Here is a 23,416-nt window from a genome sequence, read left to right on the forward strand (position 1 = left end):
TCGCGTTGCAGTTTCCTGGGTCCTGTGTTGGAGCCTACCTAGAGAAGACCCAAGCGAGGAGGACGTCACGCCAGGAAGGTAAGTGTAATTATTTTATTATTTATTTATTTTTGTCCCACCCATCCCACCATACTCCGTACATACTTGCCGTCACTGGGCAGAGGTCTGATACAGACATAGCCTTGGTTTCGCTCAATACTTTCAACTGTTTCGTAGGCCCATGCAGGGTTGACAGGTAAAAAATAGGTCCAGGACCCAAACTAAAAGTTACCCCAAATTAGTGAAGCAGATAGCAAAAACATAGGGAATATCAGGAAAATGAACAATAAAAACCGACCTACCGGGCCATAAAGCCGGCCCACAATTGTTGAAACACTGTCCCACACACTGATCTGTCAGACCAGCCTATCGGGAACTGCCTGATTGCCCTATAGACCAGTCCTACCCTGGGCCCATGGTCCCAGATCTCTGCATTCACACTTCATATATCATCAGGACTCACCCAATGTGAGCCCCTTGGGTCACAAACACAGGCACTTGAAACTTTCACCCACACACTGAGACCTCACTCACACCCTTGAATGCATCAATGTAGATGTGACGTTACAAGTCCTTCCACTTTCATAGGGTGACTGAGAAGCGGACCAGAGGCTATGGTTTACTCTAAGAACCTAGGGACTTGTATTTACATCCACAGGTACTGTACTCGCAACCTGTGTGCCGTTCCTTGACCATATCTTCACACTCTGTGGGCACTGAGCCCCAAACACAATCCCATCAAGTCTTCTAACTCACACAAGACAAGAGAGAGGGAACCAGTACTCCCCGCCATTGCTGTAAATGCCTAGTGCAGGCTGAATCCATCTTGCAGGGAATTGTTGCAGATGTTCCATCTTCGCCATTGTAACGTCAGCATCTGTACTCACACATTGTCATCAATGCCTTGTAGGTGCATACCCTCTGGGCACATGGGCACTATTCTCACACCCTGTAGACCTAGGGCACAATATTGGCACACTGGACCATTTGCCTGGTACTCTCACAGAATAAGAGGCCTGGTCCAAGTTGCCACTATCGTAGAATAAGGTCTACCTTCTGCGTCCAGCAGGCAGGTCACTGTCCACTGCATAACACCCATTGGCTCTGTATTAAAAAAACTGGCCCCTGAACCTGCAATTCACAGACATGTTGTATGAATATTAGACTTACTAACACACTCCATGGCCTTTGGAAATTCCAAATAATTGGGGGGAAAAAGCAAAATACTGAAAAAAGCATTCACGCCACAAGGCTTTGACACCATACAGCCACAAGGCTTTGACTCCACACAGCCACAAGGCTTTTGCTCCATGGAGCCAGAAGGCTTTCACTCCAAACACCCACAAGGCGTTGACTCCATACAGACACAATGCTTTCACTCCCAACACCCACAAGGTGTTGACTCCATACAGCCACAAGGCTTTCACTCCAAACAGCCACAAGGTGTTGACTCAATACAGCCACAAGGCTTTCACTCCAAACAGCCACAAGGTTTTCACTCCAAACAGCCACAAGGCTTTCATTCCAAACACCCACAAGGTGTTGACTCCATACAGCCACAAGGCGTTGACTCCATACAGCCACAAGGCTTTCACTCCAAACACCCACAAGGCGTTGGCTCCATACATCCACAAGGCTTTCACTCCAAACAGCCACAAGGCTTTCATTCCAAACACCCACAAGGCATTGACTCCAAACAGCCACAAGGCGTTGACTCCGTACAGCCACAACGCGTTGACTCCATACAGCCACAAGGCTTTGACTCCAAACAGCCACAAGGTATTGACTCCACAGCACCACAAGGCTTTCACTCCAAACACCCACAAGGTGTTGACTCCATACAGCCACAAGGCTTTCACTCCAAACAGCCACAAGGCTTTCACTCCAAACAGCCACAATGCTTTCATTCCAAACACCCACAAGGTGTTGACTCCATACAGCCACAAGGTGTTGACTCCATACAGCCACAAGGCTTTCACTCCAAACACCCACAAGGCGTTGACTCCATACAGCCACAAGGCTTTCACTCCAAACAGCCACAAGGCTTTCATTCCAAACACCCACAAGGCATTGACTCCAAACAGCCACAAGGCGTTGACTCCGTACAGCCACAACACGTTGACTCCATACAGCCACAAGGCTTTGACTCCAAACAGCCACAAAGTGTTGACTCCACAGCGCCACAAGGCTTTCACTCCAAACACCCACACGGCGTTGACTCCACACAGCCACAAGGCTTTCACTCCAAACAGCCACAAGGCTTTCACTCCAAACAGCCACAAGGCTTTCACTCCAAACACCCACAAGGCGTTGACTCCATACAGCCACAAGGCTTCCATTCCTAACACCCACAAGGCGTTGACTTAATACAGCCACAAGGCTTTCACTCCAAACAACCACAAGGCTTTCACTCCAAACAGCAACAAGGCTTTCATTTCAAACAGCCACAAGGCATTGACTCCACAAAGCCACAAGGATTTGACTCCACACAGCCACAAGGATTTGACTCCACACAGCCACAAGGCTTTCACTCCAAACAGCCACAAGGATTTGACTCCACACAGCCTCAAGGCTTTGACTCAATACCGACACAATTCTTTCACTCTGCACAGCTCAACTCTGGAACAATCTCCATTTGCAGCTAAGACTTGCTCCTTCCTTGGTGCCAACTCAAGAAAAGTAGCCAGGCCTGATTGTCCCCATCTTCCTATACTGTGTCCTTTGATCCCTGCCCTCAGCCCCCTGTACCACACTGCCTCTGATCTCAAGTGTATGTATTTATACGTACTTACTATGACTAGGCCTGACTGTAAACATGTATGTATATCGGCTACTTTAGTTGTAGCTATGTACAACGCTTCTTTGACCTTTGGAACTAGGTCAGTGCATTACAAAACCCCCAATAAAATAAACAAAGTAACATAGGGTCCCAAACCTGGAACCTGCAGGCTATGATGGCACAGCTCGGTATTCAACCCCTAGAACTTGTAATCAAAAACCTGGAGCCGGAAGCCCTGGGCTCTGTCACAAATACAGCAAAACCAAAGGGGATATGGACGGAGTGTTAAACAATGCAAGCACTCACCCCCAGTCAACTGATCTGGGTTTAATCCATCATCATTCTTTAGCTCACTCCACCACCCTAGTTCAGACCATATGCAAATCAGTCTGATCCTGTGCCTTATGGGAACAGTCCAGCCCGAACTGCCAAGCCATGCCTTCCCTGGACCGGAAACAAGCATCCTGGGACCGTTTTCTGGCTAATCAGTCGTCATCAGCCAGGCTAGCTTGAATCCAATGGCAAAGTGAGCAAGGGACCCAAGTCTGGGCATACCCTGCCAACTGTCACAAACACGCACACACGGTCGAGCCTGTGGGCTGGTACTCAAAGGGTCGGCTTCCAGGCGCTGTGTTCTTGTACACAAACACACATAGGCATAGTGAGGCCTGCTTCTAAGCACACTCGAGCTTGCCTCTGTGCCCTGAACTCTCATGCACCGTGACTGGGGCAGGCCCGGTACTTGCTCCCACCAATCCCATAACCCCAGCAGCCACACGCACAGCAGCACGGAGGTCTAGGCCAGGTACTCACCGCCGTCGCAGTAGGTCTCGGTGCCGTAGCCGTCCTGCAGGCCGTTGCTCCATGTGCCTCCGTACTGGGCCCCCTGGCCGCCGCCGGCCGGGCCTCGCACGCCGTAGCGGCCCTTGAGGCCGTGCGTCCACTCGCCCCGGTAGGCCCAGCGGCCCTTGGTCTCCAGTCCCAGGCCCTGGCGCCGGCCCTGCGCCCACGTGCCCGCGTAGGACGAGCCGCTGGGCCAGGTGTAGACGCCCAGCGTCTCGAAGCCGTGCGCCCAGGAGCCCGCGTACTCGCCCTGGCCGCGGGGGCCGGTGCACACCCCGTGCCCGTGGGCCTTGCCGTCCGCCCAACCCCCGCAGTACGAGCCTCCATCATCAAAATTAAACCTGCCCCCACTGGACATGCATGTAATTCCGTCTGAAAATCCCGCAAATCAGCAAAACGGAGCGGGCCGGGCTAAGGCACCGAGAGAAGGGGGGGGGATGCTTCTGCGAAATAACAAGGTGCGGGGCTCAGAGCGATGCCATCTCCATCATGAGGCTGCTGACCGGAGCTGCACGGGCCGGGGTGCAGGAAGGTAGCAGAGAGCACGTCTGGGTGGGGGAAAAGTCAGGGGGTCGATCCTCTGGGGGCGACTGGGGCAGATAGAACAGACCTTCCAGGCAGAGCAGTGCTGTCTGCAGGATAGCTTGTCGGGGGCAGAAAAAGGGAGATTCTGCAAGGCGGGTAGATCTTTCCAATAATACAAGTATATGGTGTATATCCTGTTGGGGGGGGGGCAGGAAGAACCGCGAAGATTGCAAACCCACTAGGGGGGCAACATATCCTTTAATGTGCGGAAGCAGGCTCCTTTCAGGTGGGGAGCAGATCCATGAAATTGGGGGCAGCAAATCATATAGGGGGAAGAAATGGGGTCCTCCAAGGGGCGGGGTGGAGATAATTGCACTCCTAGGGTAGAAAAGCAGGTCCCCCAGGGGTAGGGGGATGGGGGGGAGAGAGAATTGCACTCCTAGGGTAGAAAAGCAGGTTCTCCAGGGGCGGTCAGTAGTTTGCCCAAGCACGTGTGCAGAACCCTCAAGTGAGGCCACCGCCCACCCAAAGGGGGCGTCAGAGTCTCCGAGGAGAGTGGGCAAAAGGCCGTCAGGGGATGGGCCGTTATTCCAAAGTGCTGGGGGCAGTAGCTGTTCCAAAGGTAGGTGGGAGTGGGGGTGTAGCAGGCCCTTTATCCCCCTCCAGGGGTGGGTACGAAGGTGGTCTTCCTGAGGGTAGCAGTTCCTCCAAGCGGGGTCGCGGGGGGGTTGGCGGATCTTTCAAAAAGAGGGGCGCCTCATCCACAGGGATCAGGCGGGGGGGCTGCTGCTGCTCCACGGGGGGTGGGAGGGAGGGTGGAGGCGAGGATGGCCCTCCGGGAGCAGGCCGGTCATCCACAGAGGGAGGCAGGCCACCCGGACCGGGCAGATCTTCTTCCAAAGGTGGGCGAGAGAGCGACACAGATTTTGGTGCAATATCACGGCTCCTCCTCGAGCAATCGCCTGGGACGGGGCGGGTCACGGAGGCGACCCTCAGATCAGACGGGCCCCCTGCGCACACAGCCTGCCGGGCCCCGGGCTGAGCCGCTCTGCCCCTGCATGCTGGGGCTGGGGGAGACGCGATACCCTGGGCTCCTGCATCAGCAATGCAGTCTCTCTCTCTCTTCCCTGCCTCCGTGTGTGTCTCCCCTCCTCCTCCCTCACTCCCCCCGCCCCTGCTCCCTCCTCCCTCGCTCTCTCCCCTCCTTTTCCCTCCCTCCTCCCCCACTCCCGTTCCTTCCTCTCTCACACACCTTATCTACCATAACAGCAGAGCAGGTCCCGCTGCAGGACACAGACCAGCGGAGCTGTCCGGCCCTTCAGCACTTTCACCGGGCTATTCCGGGCAGTCTGGTCCTTTACCAGGCGGACGGGTGTCTGTGGTCTTTCCGTCTTCGAAGCCCTTTCATATGAGCTCCTAGGGCTTTCCGCTGGCAGGGCAGCGCTTCAGACCTTTTATTGGGCACTTCTGTTGCTGACCGGCACTTCACGCTTACAGAGGGCACTCCGGGAGCTGTCCAGCACCACAGACCTTTCACGGACTCTTCCGGAGCTGTCTGGGACTTTGCCCAGGCAAGGGGCTTACAACAGTTGCGCACTCCCAGGGAGCCCTGCTGGGCCTGCGAAGTGGTTCTCTTGGCGCTCAGGGTGGTATTTCCTGACCTGAAAAGCACTTCGTCCTGTTCACGGAATTCTCTCAGGCTTCCCAACACGTCAGCCTTTGTTTTAACATTACTCCCCCGATGCTGACCACCCTTTCGTCCTGTGGACCGGGCTCTCCTGGGGCTGTCCAGCACTTCGTTCTGTTCACGGTGCTGCCTGGAGCTTTCCAGGACTTCAGCCCTTTCACGGACCCTCCCAGCGCTTTCCAGCACTTCGTCCTTTTCATGGAGCTCTCAAGATAGAGGCTGTCCAGCACTTCAGTCCTTTCACGGCACTTTCCCGGGTTTTTCTAGCACTTTGTCCTGTTCACCGGGCTCTCCAGAGGCTGTCCAGCACTTCTTCCCGTGGACGAGGCTCTCCTGGGGCTGTCCAACACTTCGTTCAGTTCACGGTGCTGCCGTGGAGCTATCCAGCACTTTAGCCCTTTCACGGTGCAGCACTAGAGCTGTCCAGCACTTCGGCCCTCCCACGGTACAGCCCTGGAGCTGTCCAGCACTTCAGCCCTGCACTGCGCTGCCCTGGAGCTGTCCAGCACTTCAGCCCTTGCACGGCGCTGCTCTGGAGCTGTCCAGCACTTCAGCTCTTGCACGGCGCTGCCCTGGAGCTGTCCAGCACTTCAGCTCTTACACTGCGCTGCCCTGGAGCTATCCAGAACTTCAGCCCTTGCACGGTGCTCACCCTAGACAGCGCAGTACTTCACCTCTCTGGCTGTGCTCTCTTGGGGGCACACTAGCGCCCTGGCAAAGTGCTCTACCGTGGCACTGATGGAGCGCGCACAGCGCCGAGCAGGGCACCCTCGAGGAGCTGACTTGCTCCTCAACCATGCCAGGGGGCGGCAGGATTCTGGGCAAATGTTTCATCCTGCAGAGGCAGAGAGCTTTTATAGGTGCTCTCTGTCCGCTTGGAGCTTCCAGACCTTTAGGGTTTCGCGAAATTCTGGCCAACACTTCACCCTGGAAAAGCGGTCACTCCTGGGGGGCTCTGAAGGCGCTCTCCCCGAAGTGTGCATGAGGCTCTCCCGGAACCGACCAGCACTTCAACCATTTCAGAGGGCTTCCAGGAGAATGGCCACCACCTTATCCTTGAAAATGGGGCTCTAAAGGAGCCCCCCGGAAGTAGAAAGGGCACCCTGCTGGGGGTTTCCTGCCCGTAGCCCTTTCACAGGGTTCTTGGAGAGCAGCGCATCACTTTACCATGAAAAGTTTAGAGAGGGGTCTCCTGGTCTCTGTGCAAGGCACCAGGTGGCGCAGGGCAGGGGGCTTTTAGGGTCGGTCGAGCACGTCTCTCGGGCAGGGAGTTCTTCGGTGTCCGTTCAGCACTCCCCCCTTCGCCCTTGCAGCACTAGCCAGGGGTCCCTTCCGACCCCCCCCCCCCCAACACTTTACTCTAGAATTCAGTCTCCCTCTATTCTGTGCAACACTGGCTTTTCCTGGAACTTCCCAGGCCTTTCACTGGTTTCTCTTGAAACCGCAAAGATGGCCTCTTTCGGGGTGCAGAGCGCATCATACCTTGTGAGATTCTGCGGTTCTCGATAAGTCCGTTCAACGCTTAATCACTTTGGGGAGTGAGGGTCGCGGCCTTCCTTCCACAGCCGTCCATTGGCAGCGGCATGGGGGCGGGGCGGTGTCCTGGAGCTGCCAAGCAGGTTAACACCTCGAGTGGACTTCCCGGAAGTGGTACAGTAATCCCCAGTTCTTGCATCAGCTCCAGGAACTACAAGTCTTTCAGGGGGTGGGTGGGGGGGGGGGGGGGGGAGAATTTTACATCAATGGTGGCGGGGGGACCAAGGGGCTTAGGTTGATCAGTAAGATTGGAGGGGGGGTGAGATTTCGGGTTTTCGACAATCAGGCTAGCATATCATGTTTAAATACTTTATACAACAGGGTGCATGAGAGAGACCTATAGGACAGGGGAAATGGAGAGGAATGTGGATTGGCAGGGGCCCTAAGTGAGAGAAAACATAATATTTTGTACAATAAGCGATATTTTTGAGGATACTCATAACAGAGAGGGAGGGTGTGTGCATTTTTGGTCTGTATGCATGTAAAAATTCATGGTGAAATCTGTTTGACATCTCACAATACCCGACTGAAACCACCTGTACCCAAATATTTACCAAAAAATACATTTATTGAGGGAGGGTGGTGTAACACCTCAAGCACCCACCCGAAAGCTACGCAACTGGGTGGACTAGGGTGTGAGGGCTCTTAAAGAGATGCTTACATTTATTCTCGGAGATCCAGCACAGCGGCTTTCTTCTGGGGCCTTCAGTCCTATGCATGGTTCACATGGAGCTGTGCAGCTCTGAGTGGGTGGAGCACAAGGCCCTAGCAGGAGTGAGGAGGCGCTGCCCTAGAGCTGTGCGCCCTTGGGTAGGTGTTCTAGGGCTAGATGTATCAACCGTATGTGATTCGCAAAGGCCGGAATTCGCAGAATTCCTGTGTTTGCGAATCGCAAACAGTCTTTTTGCATGTTTTGGCATGTAACAAAAATTCGCAATGTGCGCCATATGCACAAACATGTAAATTTCAGGGGTGCAGCTGGGTGTCCTTGAGACAGCCCTGCACCCTTGAAATTATTCTCAATTTGCGATTCGCAAATTGCGAATCGCAAATTGAGAATTATTTCACAATCATTCCTATGGGCCTCCTGGCCCATAGGAATGAATAGGAAATTATTCCTTAATTGCGAATTCGCAAATTGCGAATTCTCAAATAAGGAAGATTAAGAAATCGCTAAAAAATAGCGATTTTCTACATACATCCCATTTTGCGATTTCTAAATAGCGATTCCTTAAAAATCGCTATTTAGAAATCGCAAAAGTGTATGTTGATACATCTACCCCCTAGCTCCTTAGTCCTAGGAGAAAGGTTCTCTAGGAGCTCTGCAGTCCTCTGCGGGGCGCAGTCCGAGTTATGTGTCCTTGTGCAAAGGTCTCCCCGGCCTGCGCAGCTCTGTGGGAAGAGTAATCTGGGCTGTGCAGCCCTATAGACAGCATCTTCTGTGCCTTTAGAGAATTGGATGGGAAGGGACGATGGCTCCCTTGGCAATCTTCTGAATGCAAGGGCTCTGATGGAGCTGTGGGGTCCTGAGGCTCTGTACCCAAGGCCCTAGCAGCTGGGAGCGGGAGTTGCCCTGCAGCTGTTCTTCCTTGGGAAGGGGCTGCATCACTACAGCCGCTACCCAGTTTTCTCCCCTCATGAAGCTTTAGCGCCTAGACACCCACTGGTATTAGTGCGCTTTAGAAATCCTATTTTCATTTCATTTCATTTTCAGGTGTGGATCCTGGGTATCGACTCCAGAATATCACCGGACATTAATATCATTGGCAGAATACTGAGGAAATGTCTTCAAGATACAGAGGTGTGCAGTGAAGAAGAGTAAATCTATACTATCTCTATATGCAAGAGAATAAGAAAAAATATAGGGGGTAATACTTATTATTTGGAGTTATTCTATGCTAGGTGCTGACCCTGTGAAGGTTCCGCTGTTAGGTCTAGTTTTACTTGTAACTATCTCTATATGCACTTAACTTTTTAAACGTCGCTGGATATTATGATCACGATCTTAGTGTGCCTCGATATTCTTGGACTCAGTATTCCGGAGTACAATCTCAGAACAGCCCTGGGAAGGAGGTTCTCCAAAAGCCTTCTGCCCTCTCTCAGGGGCAGTTAAATATGTGCTGCCCAGGGGAAAGGTGAATTCCTTATACCTTTGCAGTCGTAGGTGGGGGGGATGGGGTAGGGCATGAGGGATCTTCTGGCTTCTCAGCGCAACAGCCACTTTTGACACAGTCGATCACTCCATTCTCTTAGATCGTGGCAGAACCGAAGGCATTGAGTATCTTCGTTCATCTGGATGAAATTCATCCTACCAGACCAGACCCAAGCAGTCCATTTGGCATCTTACTTATCACAAAAGGTATCAAGTCAGCTGTGGGGGTCCCCAGAGGGACTCTCACTTTCTGCCCATCTGTACACCATTCATGTCAGCCCTCTGGTAAGGGCCCATGTGGGGAAAGGCGAAGGATCGCATGATACCCAACTTATGATGCACTTGGAAAATAATCCCTCAACTCACTTATCATTCCAGAAATCGATGAGGTTTATCTGGCAATGGTTGGGGAGCCATACATGTCTCACTTCCAAAGAGCTGGAGATTTTCTGGTCCAGTTGCGTTCTCCCAAAGACAAGCACTTGCTCACATAAGGGCAAATGGACAGTGAAGGGGGGGCCCAGGGTCTCAGACAGGCCAAAAATCTATCTTCCTGGGAAGATAACAGAGGTTTGGCCTGTTTGAGACCCCGGATCCCCCCTTCAGTGGGGATTAATAAACTCAAGCTCAATGCTTGGGGGAGAGGATGTAGCCTTACGGTTAGAGCGGTTGACCTAGAAACTGGGGAACCGGGTTCGAGGCTCGGCAACGACGCTCAACATCCTGTGATTCTGGGCAAATCACTTAGGGCCAGATGTAGGTAATTCATATTTACCGACTCTTAAATACCGAATTTTACCGATTCGGTATTTAAGAGTCAGTAAATATGAAGGGGGAGATGTAGGTATTACAGATTCTGTAAATACCGAATCGTTAAGATTCGGTATTTACCGAATCTGTAAATACCGAATCGGTATTGCCCATTGATTCCTATGGGCCTTAAAGCCCATTGGAATCAATGGGCAATACCGATTCTGTAATTACAGAATCGGTAAATACCGAATTTTGCAAGGGTGCAGGGGGTGTCACTTTGACACCCTCTGGCACCCCAAAAATAGGCATGTGCGCCATGTGGCACACAGACATGCCCTAAGGGCATGTCTGTCTGTCACATGGCTAGGTGTGCATGCACACATGTGCATGCACACCTGAATTCGGTATTTTAACACCCAATTGGATTGGGTGGTAAAATACCGAATTTGTAGGGCCTTTGGGACTCAGAAGAGTCCCACCTACATCTGGGAATTACCGAATCGGTAAAAATACCGATTCGGTATTTTACAGATTCTGTCAATTTACCGATTCGGTAAATTTACAGAATCTGTAAAATCTGGCCCCCTACATCTCAAGATGCCAAATACCGGTCGGAAACGGCCGAATTTGGCCGTTTCCGACCGGTATTTGCCACCTACATCGGGCCTTTAATCTCCCCAGTGCCTTACAACAATGAATGTTCCATCTGTAACGAAACTGGTGCTCATGTAAAGCGCTCTGATACCCGATGTCTCGGGTCTAGTCCGCACTATATAAAAAAAAAAAATGCTGACAAGATGGAGCTCCTGATAGTTAATAGGGGAATCAATCTTTGGCTCAATGTCGGCTCAGGTGGGCCTTTTACCGACTGCCTCTAGCAGGTGGGGAGTCCTGCCGTGAAGAGAGGCTACCGGTTGTATGTCAGCCTACGTTTCTCTGGAGTGTCATCTTGCACCTATTATCCTAAATTGCTACAAAAAATTATCTCCGCAATGCTTCCTGATAATCAGCAGAGTCAGTTTATGGCCCTTTGTAGCGTACACAGGCCATTAAGAAGACACCCACCAGCTTTTATTAATATACGCTTTACAGATACTCTCTGAGGAAGACACTTCATTTGTCCCAGGCCAACCTACTGACTTTTGCAATATTCTGCAAGGGATTGGTGGACGAAACTTTACATTCTGTACCGTATCTCATTGGATGTCTTTTCCTGCTTCGTTGTGCCTTGAGAAATCCTTCATCAGGTGCAGACAGTTTCTTAAGACCTAGCTTTTTAGTCATAGTTTTTAGTAGGCTTCTCTGTTTCTTCTTTGAATCTTAAATTCTATAGCGCCTAAAGGCTGTTGGTAATTTTGCACTCTATAATCTGAATGCAACATAAGATAACATTGAGCTGTGCAACACTTTGCAAGTGGTACCCAAGGACCTAGTTTACCCTAAGCACACTTTACTTTACAGCTGCATTGTTAGGTATGGGTTATAGTGCTACAGCCCTAGGCAGCAGGGCCGGACTGGGAACCAAAACCGGCCCTGGCAAAGTGTGACCGAGCTCTTAGCTGGGGCCGGTTTTCGGCCGATTTTGTTACAGCGCCGATTTTGTAACAATGCTGCATAAACGGCCCTGTAACAAAAACGGCCCCCAGGGGCCCAAAACCGGCCCCCACCCTTGCGGCGCCCCGGGGGATTGCCCGGTGCCCGCAATGGCCAGTCCGGCCCTGCTAAGCAGAAAGCTATCCAGTAGTCGAGTTACCCTGGGGAAGGTCTGGTAGACAGCCGGTTCACCAAATCTATCTGGTCAGTCTCTCATGGCTCTTAGGGAAAGGCAGTACTTAATTTGAGCCAGTGGTTTCAAGTGCTCGGCATTGGCACTTAATTGTCAACACGGTTACTTGTGACAGTCTGCCACAAGGTGCTGCTGTTTGGCTAATTTATAGATGACCACAACAACAGGTAATTATTAATTCAATATACATTAAAAACAAGTATTACCTGCCGCCTAAGCCAGCTTTTGGGGGCCTGAAATAGTCTGAACTGTCACACTTGTAGGAGTGTGATGGTTAGTAGTCGTGTTATTATTATCATTACCAGCATGGCAGGGGCAATGTGTGGTGCAAGCTGCAGAGGTCTCCTGATGAGAGCCCTGGCACATATTTTTATTTTTTACAAATTAAGCACTTGGGGCGGTGATGTCTAGGGGATGTGCCGTCCTGTGTAGGATGGTTTTCTAGACCTGTGTTGCTTTTGGTAGGGTCTGGCGCCTACCCCAGAGCTGTCCAAGTGATGGTTGCATGTGGAAGGGGATTAGCGTGGAACTGTTGAGTACTTTCGGAGGGCATCAACAAGATATACATCCCTGGCAAAGGGATGTTCCAGGGCCTGTGGAGCCCTAGAGTGTGGGTTGTTCGAGCTGTGCAGCCCTGGGCTTACCTTTTTGGCAACCTTGAGTGGGAAATGAGGGGGGTCCCTTGCATATGTGCAATCCTTTGCAGGGTCATCCTGCCCAGAGACTCCTGAGGTTGTGAAGCTCAAGATGACAGTATCGAGGGGCTAACTTGAAATCCGCTTGCTGGAGGACCTTCTGACCTTTCGGAGGGCTATAAAAACCTTCCTGTTTTAGCTGTCCCTTAGTTTTGTTCTTAGCCTGGTGTTGTGTTACGTGCCACCTTGCCTCTGCGCCAGGACGCTCCTTGGCTGGAGTATCTGTGCGCACAATAAATAATCGTAACATAACATAACATAACATAACTTGGAGTCGTGTGTTCAAAGTGTCGAGATGGAGGGGCAGTGGTGGAGCTGTAGTCTCATTTTTTTGTCATACTTCTTTTTATTGACATTTTGCAGTAAGTCACAGTATGTTGCTGCATGGTGCTCAACACAGTGAGCTTCTACCGTAAAGTAATAATAAAAGAACTGGGCTATTGTAAAAGACAAGGTATATGTCCACGCCAACTTCTCGTATGTTAATGCAAATAAGAAAGTACAGTTTCTACCAATGGGAAGGCCTGGAGCAGATTTCATAGCTCAGTAATTCCAAAGACAACTATCTCAGTCCGTCTTTCTTTTGTGATGGTGGGCATTTGTGTCCTCCCAACGGGAAGGAATATACCAAAAAGAAACAAACCCCCTTAACCAAACCCCAAAGAAATGATCAATGATATCCCTCCTCTCCCCCTCCCGCAGTGTAGTCACATTTTAATGGGGTGGGAGGCCATACTGGAACTGCCCAGCAGTGCAGCTTTCACCCCTCGTCCCAGTTCATCCTCATTAGAAAGCAGATTGGTTCTTCCAGCCCCACTCTCAGGTACACACATTCATCATGATATGCATAAATCTGGTTGATTTAGGCAGTGGGATCTGGTTCAGATGCCCTTCACTCTCATGTTATAGTCAAAGAGCAAGTGATTCACTCTATTATAGTTAAAGAGCAAGCGATTGTGCAATGTGCACTTTGGGAGTTTGTTTTTGAAACTGAAATGTTTGGTGTACAGCTGTCAAAACCAACAACAAATTTTTGGTACCTTCTGAGGAATCCCCATGACAATAGTAGGCAATCCTTTATTCATCAGGATGGTGGACATAATGTCCTCTGCCACCCTGATGGACAGAGTAAATACAGCCAAATCCTAAATCAGTCCCTTAATCTTCCTGTACCTTAAACAAGCGATGCGCAAACACTCACTTTATACTTATAGTCTGTTCTTACAAGAAGCAAGGCTGGCAATAAAAGAGGCACAATTACTGCCAGCCTTGCTCCTTGTAAGCAACTGCTAGAAGTACAAAGTCCGTGTTTACACACCGCTTGCAGGTTTCCAAAACACACAAATAAAAGGCATTGTCATTGACAATGCCAATAGCTCAAACTCTCGCAAATGCAAGACCTATTGCATTGCAAATGATTGAAAGCTCTGAGATAGGGACGCCAGAAGCCATAGGAAGGCAGGGACCATGTCGCCAGGCTGTGCATTTCAAAAGCTGGAGGGGGGAGGAGTCTGCTGCAGCCAAAAAACCTCAGTCTTTAAATGCACAGCAAATGTGGCAACATAAGAGCAAGCTTTACAGCTCTATTTACAACCGAGCTCTATAAACCATGAGCACTGGTCTCTGAGTGCTCCAGCTTAATGGAAGAAATGGTGCTCACAAGCTCTGAGTTACAACACATGTAACAGGGGGAGTCCTTGGAAATGGGCGGAGCTATCAAATCCCACATCCTGAATTCAGCATGTCTCGCAGAGACAGCGCAAGCGCTGCCTGGGCGAGACCTATAAATGTGCAGTGTAACCTGGTGCTCATATAAAGCATGCTAATGCCATTGGGCCAAATTTGATCTATATAAAACTGCAAGAAACCAAGCTGAAAAAAGAAATCTGCAGATTTGATGAGTGTTGGCACAAAAGCCTGGTGCTGTACGGGGCACCTGTATCATTCCCCGCATTCTTGCATTCTCCCTTCCGATTGTCTCACCTCCTTGTTCCCGGGGACAAGCCTTGTGCTCACACACAATTTTTTAGCTCTGCCTTGATGAGGAGGAGTGCACAGAGCCCCCTCCGTTCATTCACAGCAAGTAAACTCCCTGCTACCATTAGGTGAATTCCTAGTTTGTTGCCTTATAACTGAAGTACAGCTTTTTTGATACCCTTGGGGTTGAAGATCTCCAACTTATCATTCTGTTAGGAAAATCCATGTACTTATCACAACCTTTTCCCCAACCCAAATGTGGTGAGTGCATTGGCAAGTGCGTGTGTCTATAGCACACCTTTCTTATTGTTAGTGCTCCACTCTAAGGTAATGGCTGTGTGTGTCTCATTAAAACCGGCGTTATGCAACGTAATAAGGGGCATATCATCAAGGTTTGGTGATATAATTATCGCCGCTTTAGCGCCCGTTTTCGGGCGAAAAGCGGCGATAATTATATTGCATTATTTGTAAGGACATGCTAGCGCGTGTTTCCTTGATTCAGCTCCCGTTTTGTTCACGCCTCGCTTTGCATCTCTAATGAGATGTAAAGGAGGCATGCCTGACAAAACACCATGGGAAAATATCGCTCCCCCAACTTTGTGATATCATCAACGAGGGGTAGCAATATTTTAAATCCTGTTAACTATGCCTTAACGCAGGAATTTAACGTCTGTTAAATTCCTAACTAAGGCATAGCTAACATGGGAAGTGGATTATGGTGATACGACAACAGGGTCGTATCACCAAGGCTATCTCAGTTTTGGGTGCAACATCACTGGTTTTCCAGCGATGTTGGCCCATTTCCCTGGAATATTATCGCCCTGGAGTAACGCATTGTTGAAAACGAGCTAACCGGGTGATAAATTCCAGCGATAGATGGCGATAAATATAAAAGCGTTAAACGCGGTTTGCGATATTTATCGCCGTCTGTTGCTAATATGCCCCTAAGTTTCTAGAACAATGACATGCAATCTATAACACGTGTTCACTTGATCTGGTGTTGCTAATCATTAGAAAATAAAGAAAATAACGATACAGAACGACGATTAAAAAAACGAATCGAGCGGAATAAATAGCAAGAGGAATTTAAAAGAAATGGAAGATATGGTAACAGTAAAAGACACAATAAATAAAAGAGAGTGAAGCATGGAAATTGGTGGAGAAACTCAGGATTTTAAATATAAGCAGCAAACTTGGGCAGCAGCTTAAGGTTCTAGAAAATCCAGAAGAGGATTCGAGGAGAAATCAGGGGACAAGGAGCATGCAGTGGACCCCTGCACCATACACATCTTCACAGTGGGTCTTTTTTTGGAACAATTATAGGGATAACAGAAAGACCAAAGGAAGAAATGCAAAGGAAATAGGCAAAAAATTTACTATATTGTAAAGTGAACATCTAGCAGTAAATATCTCAGCATATACATAGTCTAATCAACACTGCTGAATATCACAAAGAGGCAGACCTTATATTATGATATACAGTCCCATGCAATAGAAATAGACTTGCACCAGATCAAGAGATAATTACATTTGAATTATGTTTACAACATTACAGGAATCTATGGGCCACATTTATGAAAAGTGTTGTATTGCTGGTTGAAAACACTTTTCATTGTGCCCTCCCTGCGACAACTTGGATGCACCATTTATACAGTATGGCTCTCCATGTCGCAAGGATTGACCAGATATGTCAGGATTACTGACATATCTGGTGGTGCAGTAAGGACGCATTGCTGGATTGTGTCTCAAAACAGATGCAACTCCAGCAATGCGTCATTACATATAGGAGAGTCCCATCTAAAAGGGCCAGCGTCAGTCCTTACACCTGCTCTGAAGCAGGCATAAGGATTTGATGCAGTGAACTCCCTTACACCTGTTCTGATATAGGCATGAGGATTTGATGTAATGAACTCCTTTACAACTACTCTGAAGCAGGTGTAAGATTTTGATGCAGATTCTTAGAAGTGGCGCAGTGAAATCTTATAGTTTTCACTGCGCCACTTCTACGAGCCTTTTTGACTGGGAACGCCCACCTTGCATATATTATACATGTCGCAGATATAATGTGGCGCAGGGGTTTACAAAGTGACGCATCTGCCTAGATGTAACAAAAAGTGACAGAACGGCTGCGTAAGACCTTCATAAATAAAGCCCTGCAAATATAAGTGAGATATTGGAATATGAAGAATGCGGCAAGCGGCCTGGGTGTAGGCAAGATGGCGGCCACTTGATCCCGAGTGAGCGTCTCTCCCTGTCTGGTCTTGGTAGAATGAAGGTCCTTCCGAGAGTGTGACGGAGCGGAACGAAGAAAGTACAGATCAAGACTTGTGTGGAAGAGTGGAGAATTTCGTAGTACAGTCTGTTTGGCAGAATTGGTGCAGCTACCTGGAGAGTTACATGTTAACATCACGGCGAGATTGGAGCGTCTGGGTGCGGGCGTCACGGCTCGCTGCAACCATCCTCCGAAGCCGGGCGCACCTGTGGGCATGGAAGGTGTGGTCTCCGAAGAACCTGCAGCAGGAAGCGGCGGGGTTCGGCGACGTCGGTGTACGAATGCCGCCTCGCAAGAACAGGAAGGTCCCTGTTGGCGCCATGGAAGAATTACCGGCTGCTTCTTGGAAGGGAGCGCTGGTATCGACTTCAGAAAATGAAAAAAAAAGGCAAATCTGAAAAAGCTGGCCCCAAGGCTTTACCGGTGAGTCTCAAAAAGGGCCTAATTAAAGGGAAAGTTATGGAGAAGATACAGCATCTGGTAAACGGGAGTGAGGACAGCAAAAACAGGAGTATTGGGACTCAGGCATTAGCTGTGGCCGGTGTCGGACAGGGAAAAGCGGCAATAATCCCCGGGATGTTTTCTGGGAAGGGGACCGGGAGTAGAAATCAGCACCAAAATTTAAAAGCACTCTCTGGAGCTGCAGGAGAGGCGGAAACTTGTAAGAATGGTGAGAAGCCAGCAATGGAAAATACAAAGGGAGCACAAGCACCCACAGAAGGGTTAAAGGACACATCACAAGATACAAGTGTTACTGTAACCTTGGAAGTGAATGGTGAGATAAAAAGGGGCATGGTTGCTAGTATTAGCTCTGAGCCACTGATGTTTGATGGTGCAGAGTCTGGAGAAAATGAAGAAGTTATTAATATGGCTGAGAGCTCAGTACAGAACTCAGAGACTGATCAGAGTGAAATGTCTAAGTTCTCTACTCCCTCTGGCGAAAAATTAAACTCAGGATCGGCTGGGGGTAACCTCGAGGAGGCTCTGGAGGGAGATAGTTTCTTTTCGGTCCCAGAGGATTCTGAGACGACTACGGACTCTGCTGACTCTGCTGAAGGGGATGTAACGACAGGGGATGAAAGTGGGAGTCCTCCTAATACTGGTGATAGGTTAAGGAAGGTGACCCCCCAGCACGCCAAAGGAAGAAATATTTCTAAACAAGGATTCAGGGTAGCGGATAGTGATGGGTCCGAGGCTGGTAATAATAAACTTCAATGGGACTATCTACATGCTACCACCTCTCTGGCTGGTGCTGATGGTTTGAGTTCTCAGGAAGAGCAGGCTGGGTTTGCAGGGGGGCGGCGGACGAATCTCCCCCTAACTCAGTGATATATGCTATGTTGAAGTCTATTCAAAGCGAAGCACGGCAGGAACATAAAAGAGCCCAGTTGGCCACTATGAAGATACAAGGGGCTATACGCAAGAACACCAAGGCCTGTGCGGAGGTGATTGCCAGAACGACCGCCCTGGAAGAACGGATTGTTGGGCTCGAGGCTGGAGTACAGTGTGCGGAACTGAAGACTACTGCCAACGATGATAAGTTAACAGACATAATGTGGAAGTTGAAAGATTCTGAGAATCGCCTACGCAGAAATAATTTAAGATTGCTTGGAATTGAAGAGAATGTGGAGGGCCAGGACATTAGAGGTTTTGTGGTGAAACTATTTAAGACTGCATTCCCGGAGCTGTCGCATTGGTGCTGGGAAACAGAAATTCAAAGAGTACATCGGTTTCCTTTTATGCTAAAAAAGAACCCAGGCACTGAATCCGAACCAAGGGCTATATTAATTTTTGTCTTTAATTTTTTGCTTAGACAAGCCATTTTTGAAAAGGCTTGTCCTGATGCTAAGAGAAGTGCAGAGGGGCACTCGTTTTTTGTTCGCCCCGACTTTTGCCACGTAACAGTGGAACGGAGGTGGCGACTCCGTACACTGATTAGTCCTTTTCAAAAGAAGGGATGCAAGGTTTATTTAATGAACCCCGCAAGGTTAAAGGTTATTTTTCGTGGCAAAACACGGGTGTTTCTATCCGAAATACAAGCCGAGGTATACCTGAATGAACTTCCTGATGGTTAAGTGCGGACTTAAGTATAGAGGACATTGAGTCTATTCTTTTAATGGTGTATGCTCTCTATGTCTCCAAGGAGCTGTATAATCGCTCTTTCTTTTTTCTTCACTTCCTTTTCCTATTGATCCATTGGTTGTTATATTTCTTGTCACTCTCATGGTTTGATGTGTTACAGACAGGGGGTGACCACGGGCATTTGGGAAGCGGGAGGCATCACACGGGTCCATGCACCCCTATTGCCTGTTTTTTGGTTGGGGGGGATCTGGGGGGTGGGTGTTTTGGAGGGAGGGTTGGAGAGGGGGGAGGGGGGATGCAGAGGGAGGGAAGATTGGATTTTGTTAATGAGGGAGTTTGTTTACCGTGTTGTTTAAGACTGGCAGGTCTAATTCCAGAACGATGTATTCAGTAGTATGGCAATACGAGTAGCATCTATTAATATATGTGGGCTAAATGACCCCAATAAGCGCAGATCTTCAGTATCTGCGAGCAGATATAATTTGTTTCCAAGAAACCCATATTGAGGCCAGTCGGCATAAATGTATGGAGGTTGAGGGGTTCCAGCTAGTTTCATGGACTAAACTAGAAGCCAAGACTAAAGGGGTCGCCATTTTGGCAAAACGTGGGAAGGTAAATATTTATCGGACAGCAGTAGACTTATATGGGCGCTGGGTTATTGTACATGGCAAATTTTCAAATAAAGAATTAACCTTATGTTCGATATATGGGCCTGTTCTGGATGACCCAGAAATTTATAAATGGCTGAAATTGGAGTTGTTAGGTTGGCCCTCTCCATTGATAGTTTGTGGTGACCTCAACATCAATATTGAATGTGACTTGATGAAACACTCCGGGGTAAACTATGCAGGATGCAAACCAAGGGTTATAGGGCCCTACGGTACATGATGGATTTGCATGGTTTAATCGACTCCTGGGCATTTTTTAGACCTAAAGACCCCGGATTTACTTATTTTTCTGCCCCACATAAAATGTGTTCTAGACTAGATTACTTTCTTATTTCTTCTGTACTTGCTGTTAAATCTAATATTATGCGATATCCTAGAGTGATGTCGGCTCATAATCCGCTTTTACTTGAGATTAGTGTACAATGTAGTGGGGATAAGTCAGTTTTATGGACGTTTAAATATAGCAGACGGGGTCTGCTATAAGACAGCACCTATATAGAGGTTATGGCAGGTTGGATTATAAGATTTCTGGAGGAAAATTTGGGCAGTACCAGGATACAAAATGTGTAGGACACATTAAAGGCCGGGGTAAGGGGTGAGACTACTCGCTTTGGCTGGGAGAGTCAAAAAAAGGAAAAGGCTGCTTTAGTTAAGCTATATTCCAATTTAGAGAAGGCTGAGGCCAATTTGGCCCGTGCATTTGCCCAGGATGAGGATAGTGATCTTATGCAAACCCAGATTATTTTAGCTAAAGCAGCGATAATAGAAATACCTCAAAGTAAGGCGGCTAGTAAATTCATGGCATGGAGAACTAAGATGTTTGAAAATAGTGAAAGAGCTGTACACCTACTTGCCTCTAGAACTAGGGAAAGAGAATCTGTAATGCGCATTAAAATATTTATGATCCCGATGTTGGTCTTGTGTTTGAGGAAGGTGCTATCGCTGTAGCATTTCAGAAATTTTATCAAAGACTGTATAAAGAGGATATTCAGGAAAATGAGGCAAAACAGGATGAAATTCTGGAGTATTTGAGGGAAATAGAGGTCGAGGCTCTGTTCGCGGAGGAGAGGAATATGTTAGACATTGATATAGGAATGGATGAAATTTTGCTAGCTATAGATGTCCTTCCGTCTGGCAAAACTGTAGGCCCTGATTTTTTACCAGGGGAATTTTACAAATGTTTCCGTTCCCAACTTTCACCAATTATGATTGAAATGTTTCAGAAGATTCAGAAAGGGGATGTGCCTCCTGAATCGTGGAGAAGTGCCCGAATTGTGACATTTTTAAAGAAGGGTAAGGAACCCTCAGATACAGGGTCCTATCGACCTATTACGCGTATAAATAGCGATATAAAGATATATACGGCAAGATATTAGCGAACCGGCTTTCGGGGGTGATTAAAAAGCTAGTTTCCCCTCAACAGCATGGGTTTGTTCCTGGACGGGAAACAATAGATCACATTCGGCGCACAATTGCATTGTTGATTTTACTAAGGTTTCAGGAGACCCTATGGCTTTAATTCTGCTTAATGCAGAAAAAGCTTTCGATAGGTTCTCCTGGCCTTTTTTATGGGCCACTATGAAACATTACGGGTTGGGGACAAATTGAATGGTGCAATAAAGAGTATGTGTAATCAACCCAAAGCCCAGATCTCTGTCATCGGAATACAGTCAGGCATAATTAACATTCTGAGAGGTACAAGGCAGGGATGTCCCTGCTCCCCTTTATTATTTGCTATTTATATAGATCCCTTAATTAAAAAACTTTTTTTTAACAATTTGATATGTCCACTTTGTGCAAAGGGGGCGACACTTTAGTTCTCGGGTACGCGGACGATCTAGCTATATTAACTGACTCTCCTTTGGCGGTTTACAAGAAATTCAGAACCTCACGTCACAGTTTGGGGCAATCTCAGGATATCATCTAAATGAGGCCAAAACTCAAATCATACACAACAATAAAATTGTTCTAGCAGATCCTCGGGTGCTGCATCATGCGAAATATTTGGGGGTAGAGATTTGCGCTAATCCAGATGAGATAATACCGATTAATTTAAATCCACTGTTAGATAAAATCGATGTGGATGCCCGTCAATTGAATAATCTTCAACTTACACTAATGGGCCGATGCAATGAGGTCAAAATTATATTCCTACCCGAAATGTTGTATTATTTAAAAGCTAGTCCTTTATTATTTGAGCAAATTTGGTTTATGAAGTTGGATCGGATCATCTCCTGGTTTCTTTGCACAGGGAAACGGCCTAGATGGGCCATGAAGTACATGACATTGCCTAGGGAGAGGGGGGGATGGTCCGTACCCAATTTTCAGATATATTATTGGGCAATCACGGTTAGGCATATCGCGCAACTTTTAGATTTTGAAGATTTGGAATGCACGGATATTTCAATTTATCATTTAATTTTGGGAGAGGAGGTGCAAGGGTTATTATTTAGACATATTGATTTTGCTTATTTCAAACGGGTTAGGTTTAAGGTGTTGTGGGGGGCTTTTAAAGTCTGGTCTAGGATTAGGAAATTGTGTAGTATCGGACGGCTTCATATTTATTCTCCTCTGGTAGGGAATACCCTATTACCTGGAATTTTCCAAGATGGATATTTTAGAGAATGGGTATTACAAGGGGTTACGGTAATTGGGGATATAGTTTCGGTATCCGGCCTGCTGACATTTGATAGTATAAAACAAAAGTTTGGAGTTAGCAATAGACATTTTTTTAAGTTTTTACAGATCCAAGATTTTTTTTCTAGAAGAACAGTTAATTGGTGTCAACTCCCGCTCATCGATGCTGTAAAAGGGGGGCAACCAACTATTTCTAGGATTTATAAGTTATTAAATGAGACTCAGAGTGATGCTCTTGCTAAACATTTTAGTCGGTGGCAGATTGGATTAAATGCTGGACAGGAGGCCTGTGAGGAATCTTTAGGCTATAGTCAAACAGCTACCATTTCAGCTAACCTCCAGGTCCAGTGTTATAAGACCTGGTTTAACCTTTATATCACTCCACATTGTATTCAACAATGGGGGGTACGGTTGGGGTTGATTGCCCCAGGTATGGGAGTATGCTGTTGATGGCATTCATATGTTTGCATCTTGTTCTTGTTTGACGTCCTGTTTAAATAGGATCAAACAATATTTGGAGCAAATGCTAGAGCAAAGGATACCATTGACCCCTCAGGCCATAATGCTGAGTGTAGTAGACCAAAATTTGACTGAACCTGAACGCAAATGTTTCTTTATAACCATGGCAATTCTGCAGTTATCAATTACTACTATTTGGCTGGACTCTAGCCCCCCGAATGTATATGAATGGCTGGCCAAATTGGTCAATGTGAGTAAGTGGGAAATGCTGGTGTATAGGAGAAGGAGTCCTAGGGTTTGGAGGGAGGGAGAACGTATATGGGAACCTTTGAACAATTGGATGTCTCTTGAGAATTAGTGATCAAGGGTTTTCTTTTTTTTGTTTGTTTCCTTCTCCCCTCTTCTTGAATGCAGTGCCAGTTTTTTGATGCTTTTCTTTTTTCTATGTTTTTTTCTTTTTCTTTCGTTGTCATATTCAATGTTGTTCTTTCTCTTCTCTCTCTCTGTAGCATCCCTCCGGTGGGTG

General features: G+C 47.9%; 1 protein-coding gene across 1 annotated transcript in view; it reads right to left on the reverse strand.

Moving 5' to 3' along the window:
- Nucleotides 1-5,293, reverse strand: part of JPH3 (junctophilin 3) — a 647,137-nt gene extending 641,844 nt beyond the window's left edge. Inside the window, exon 1 of the mRNA XM_086945828.1 lies at nt 3,632-5,293. Within this exon, the coding sequence (XP_086801954.1) occupies nt 3,632-4,019 (388 nt within the window). The 5' untranslated portion in view covers nt 4,020-5,293. The remainder of the gene's footprint in view (nt 1-3,631) is intronic.
- Between the last annotated feature and the right edge of the window lie 18,123 nt (nt 5,294-23,416).

The sequence above is a fragment of the Lissotriton vulgaris genome, chromosome 12 (genome assembly GCF_964263255.1).
Source record: "Lissotriton vulgaris chromosome 12, aLisVul1.2, whole genome shotgun sequence".
Lineage (NCBI taxonomy): Eukaryota > Metazoa > Chordata > Amphibia > Caudata > Salamandridae > Lissotriton > Lissotriton vulgaris.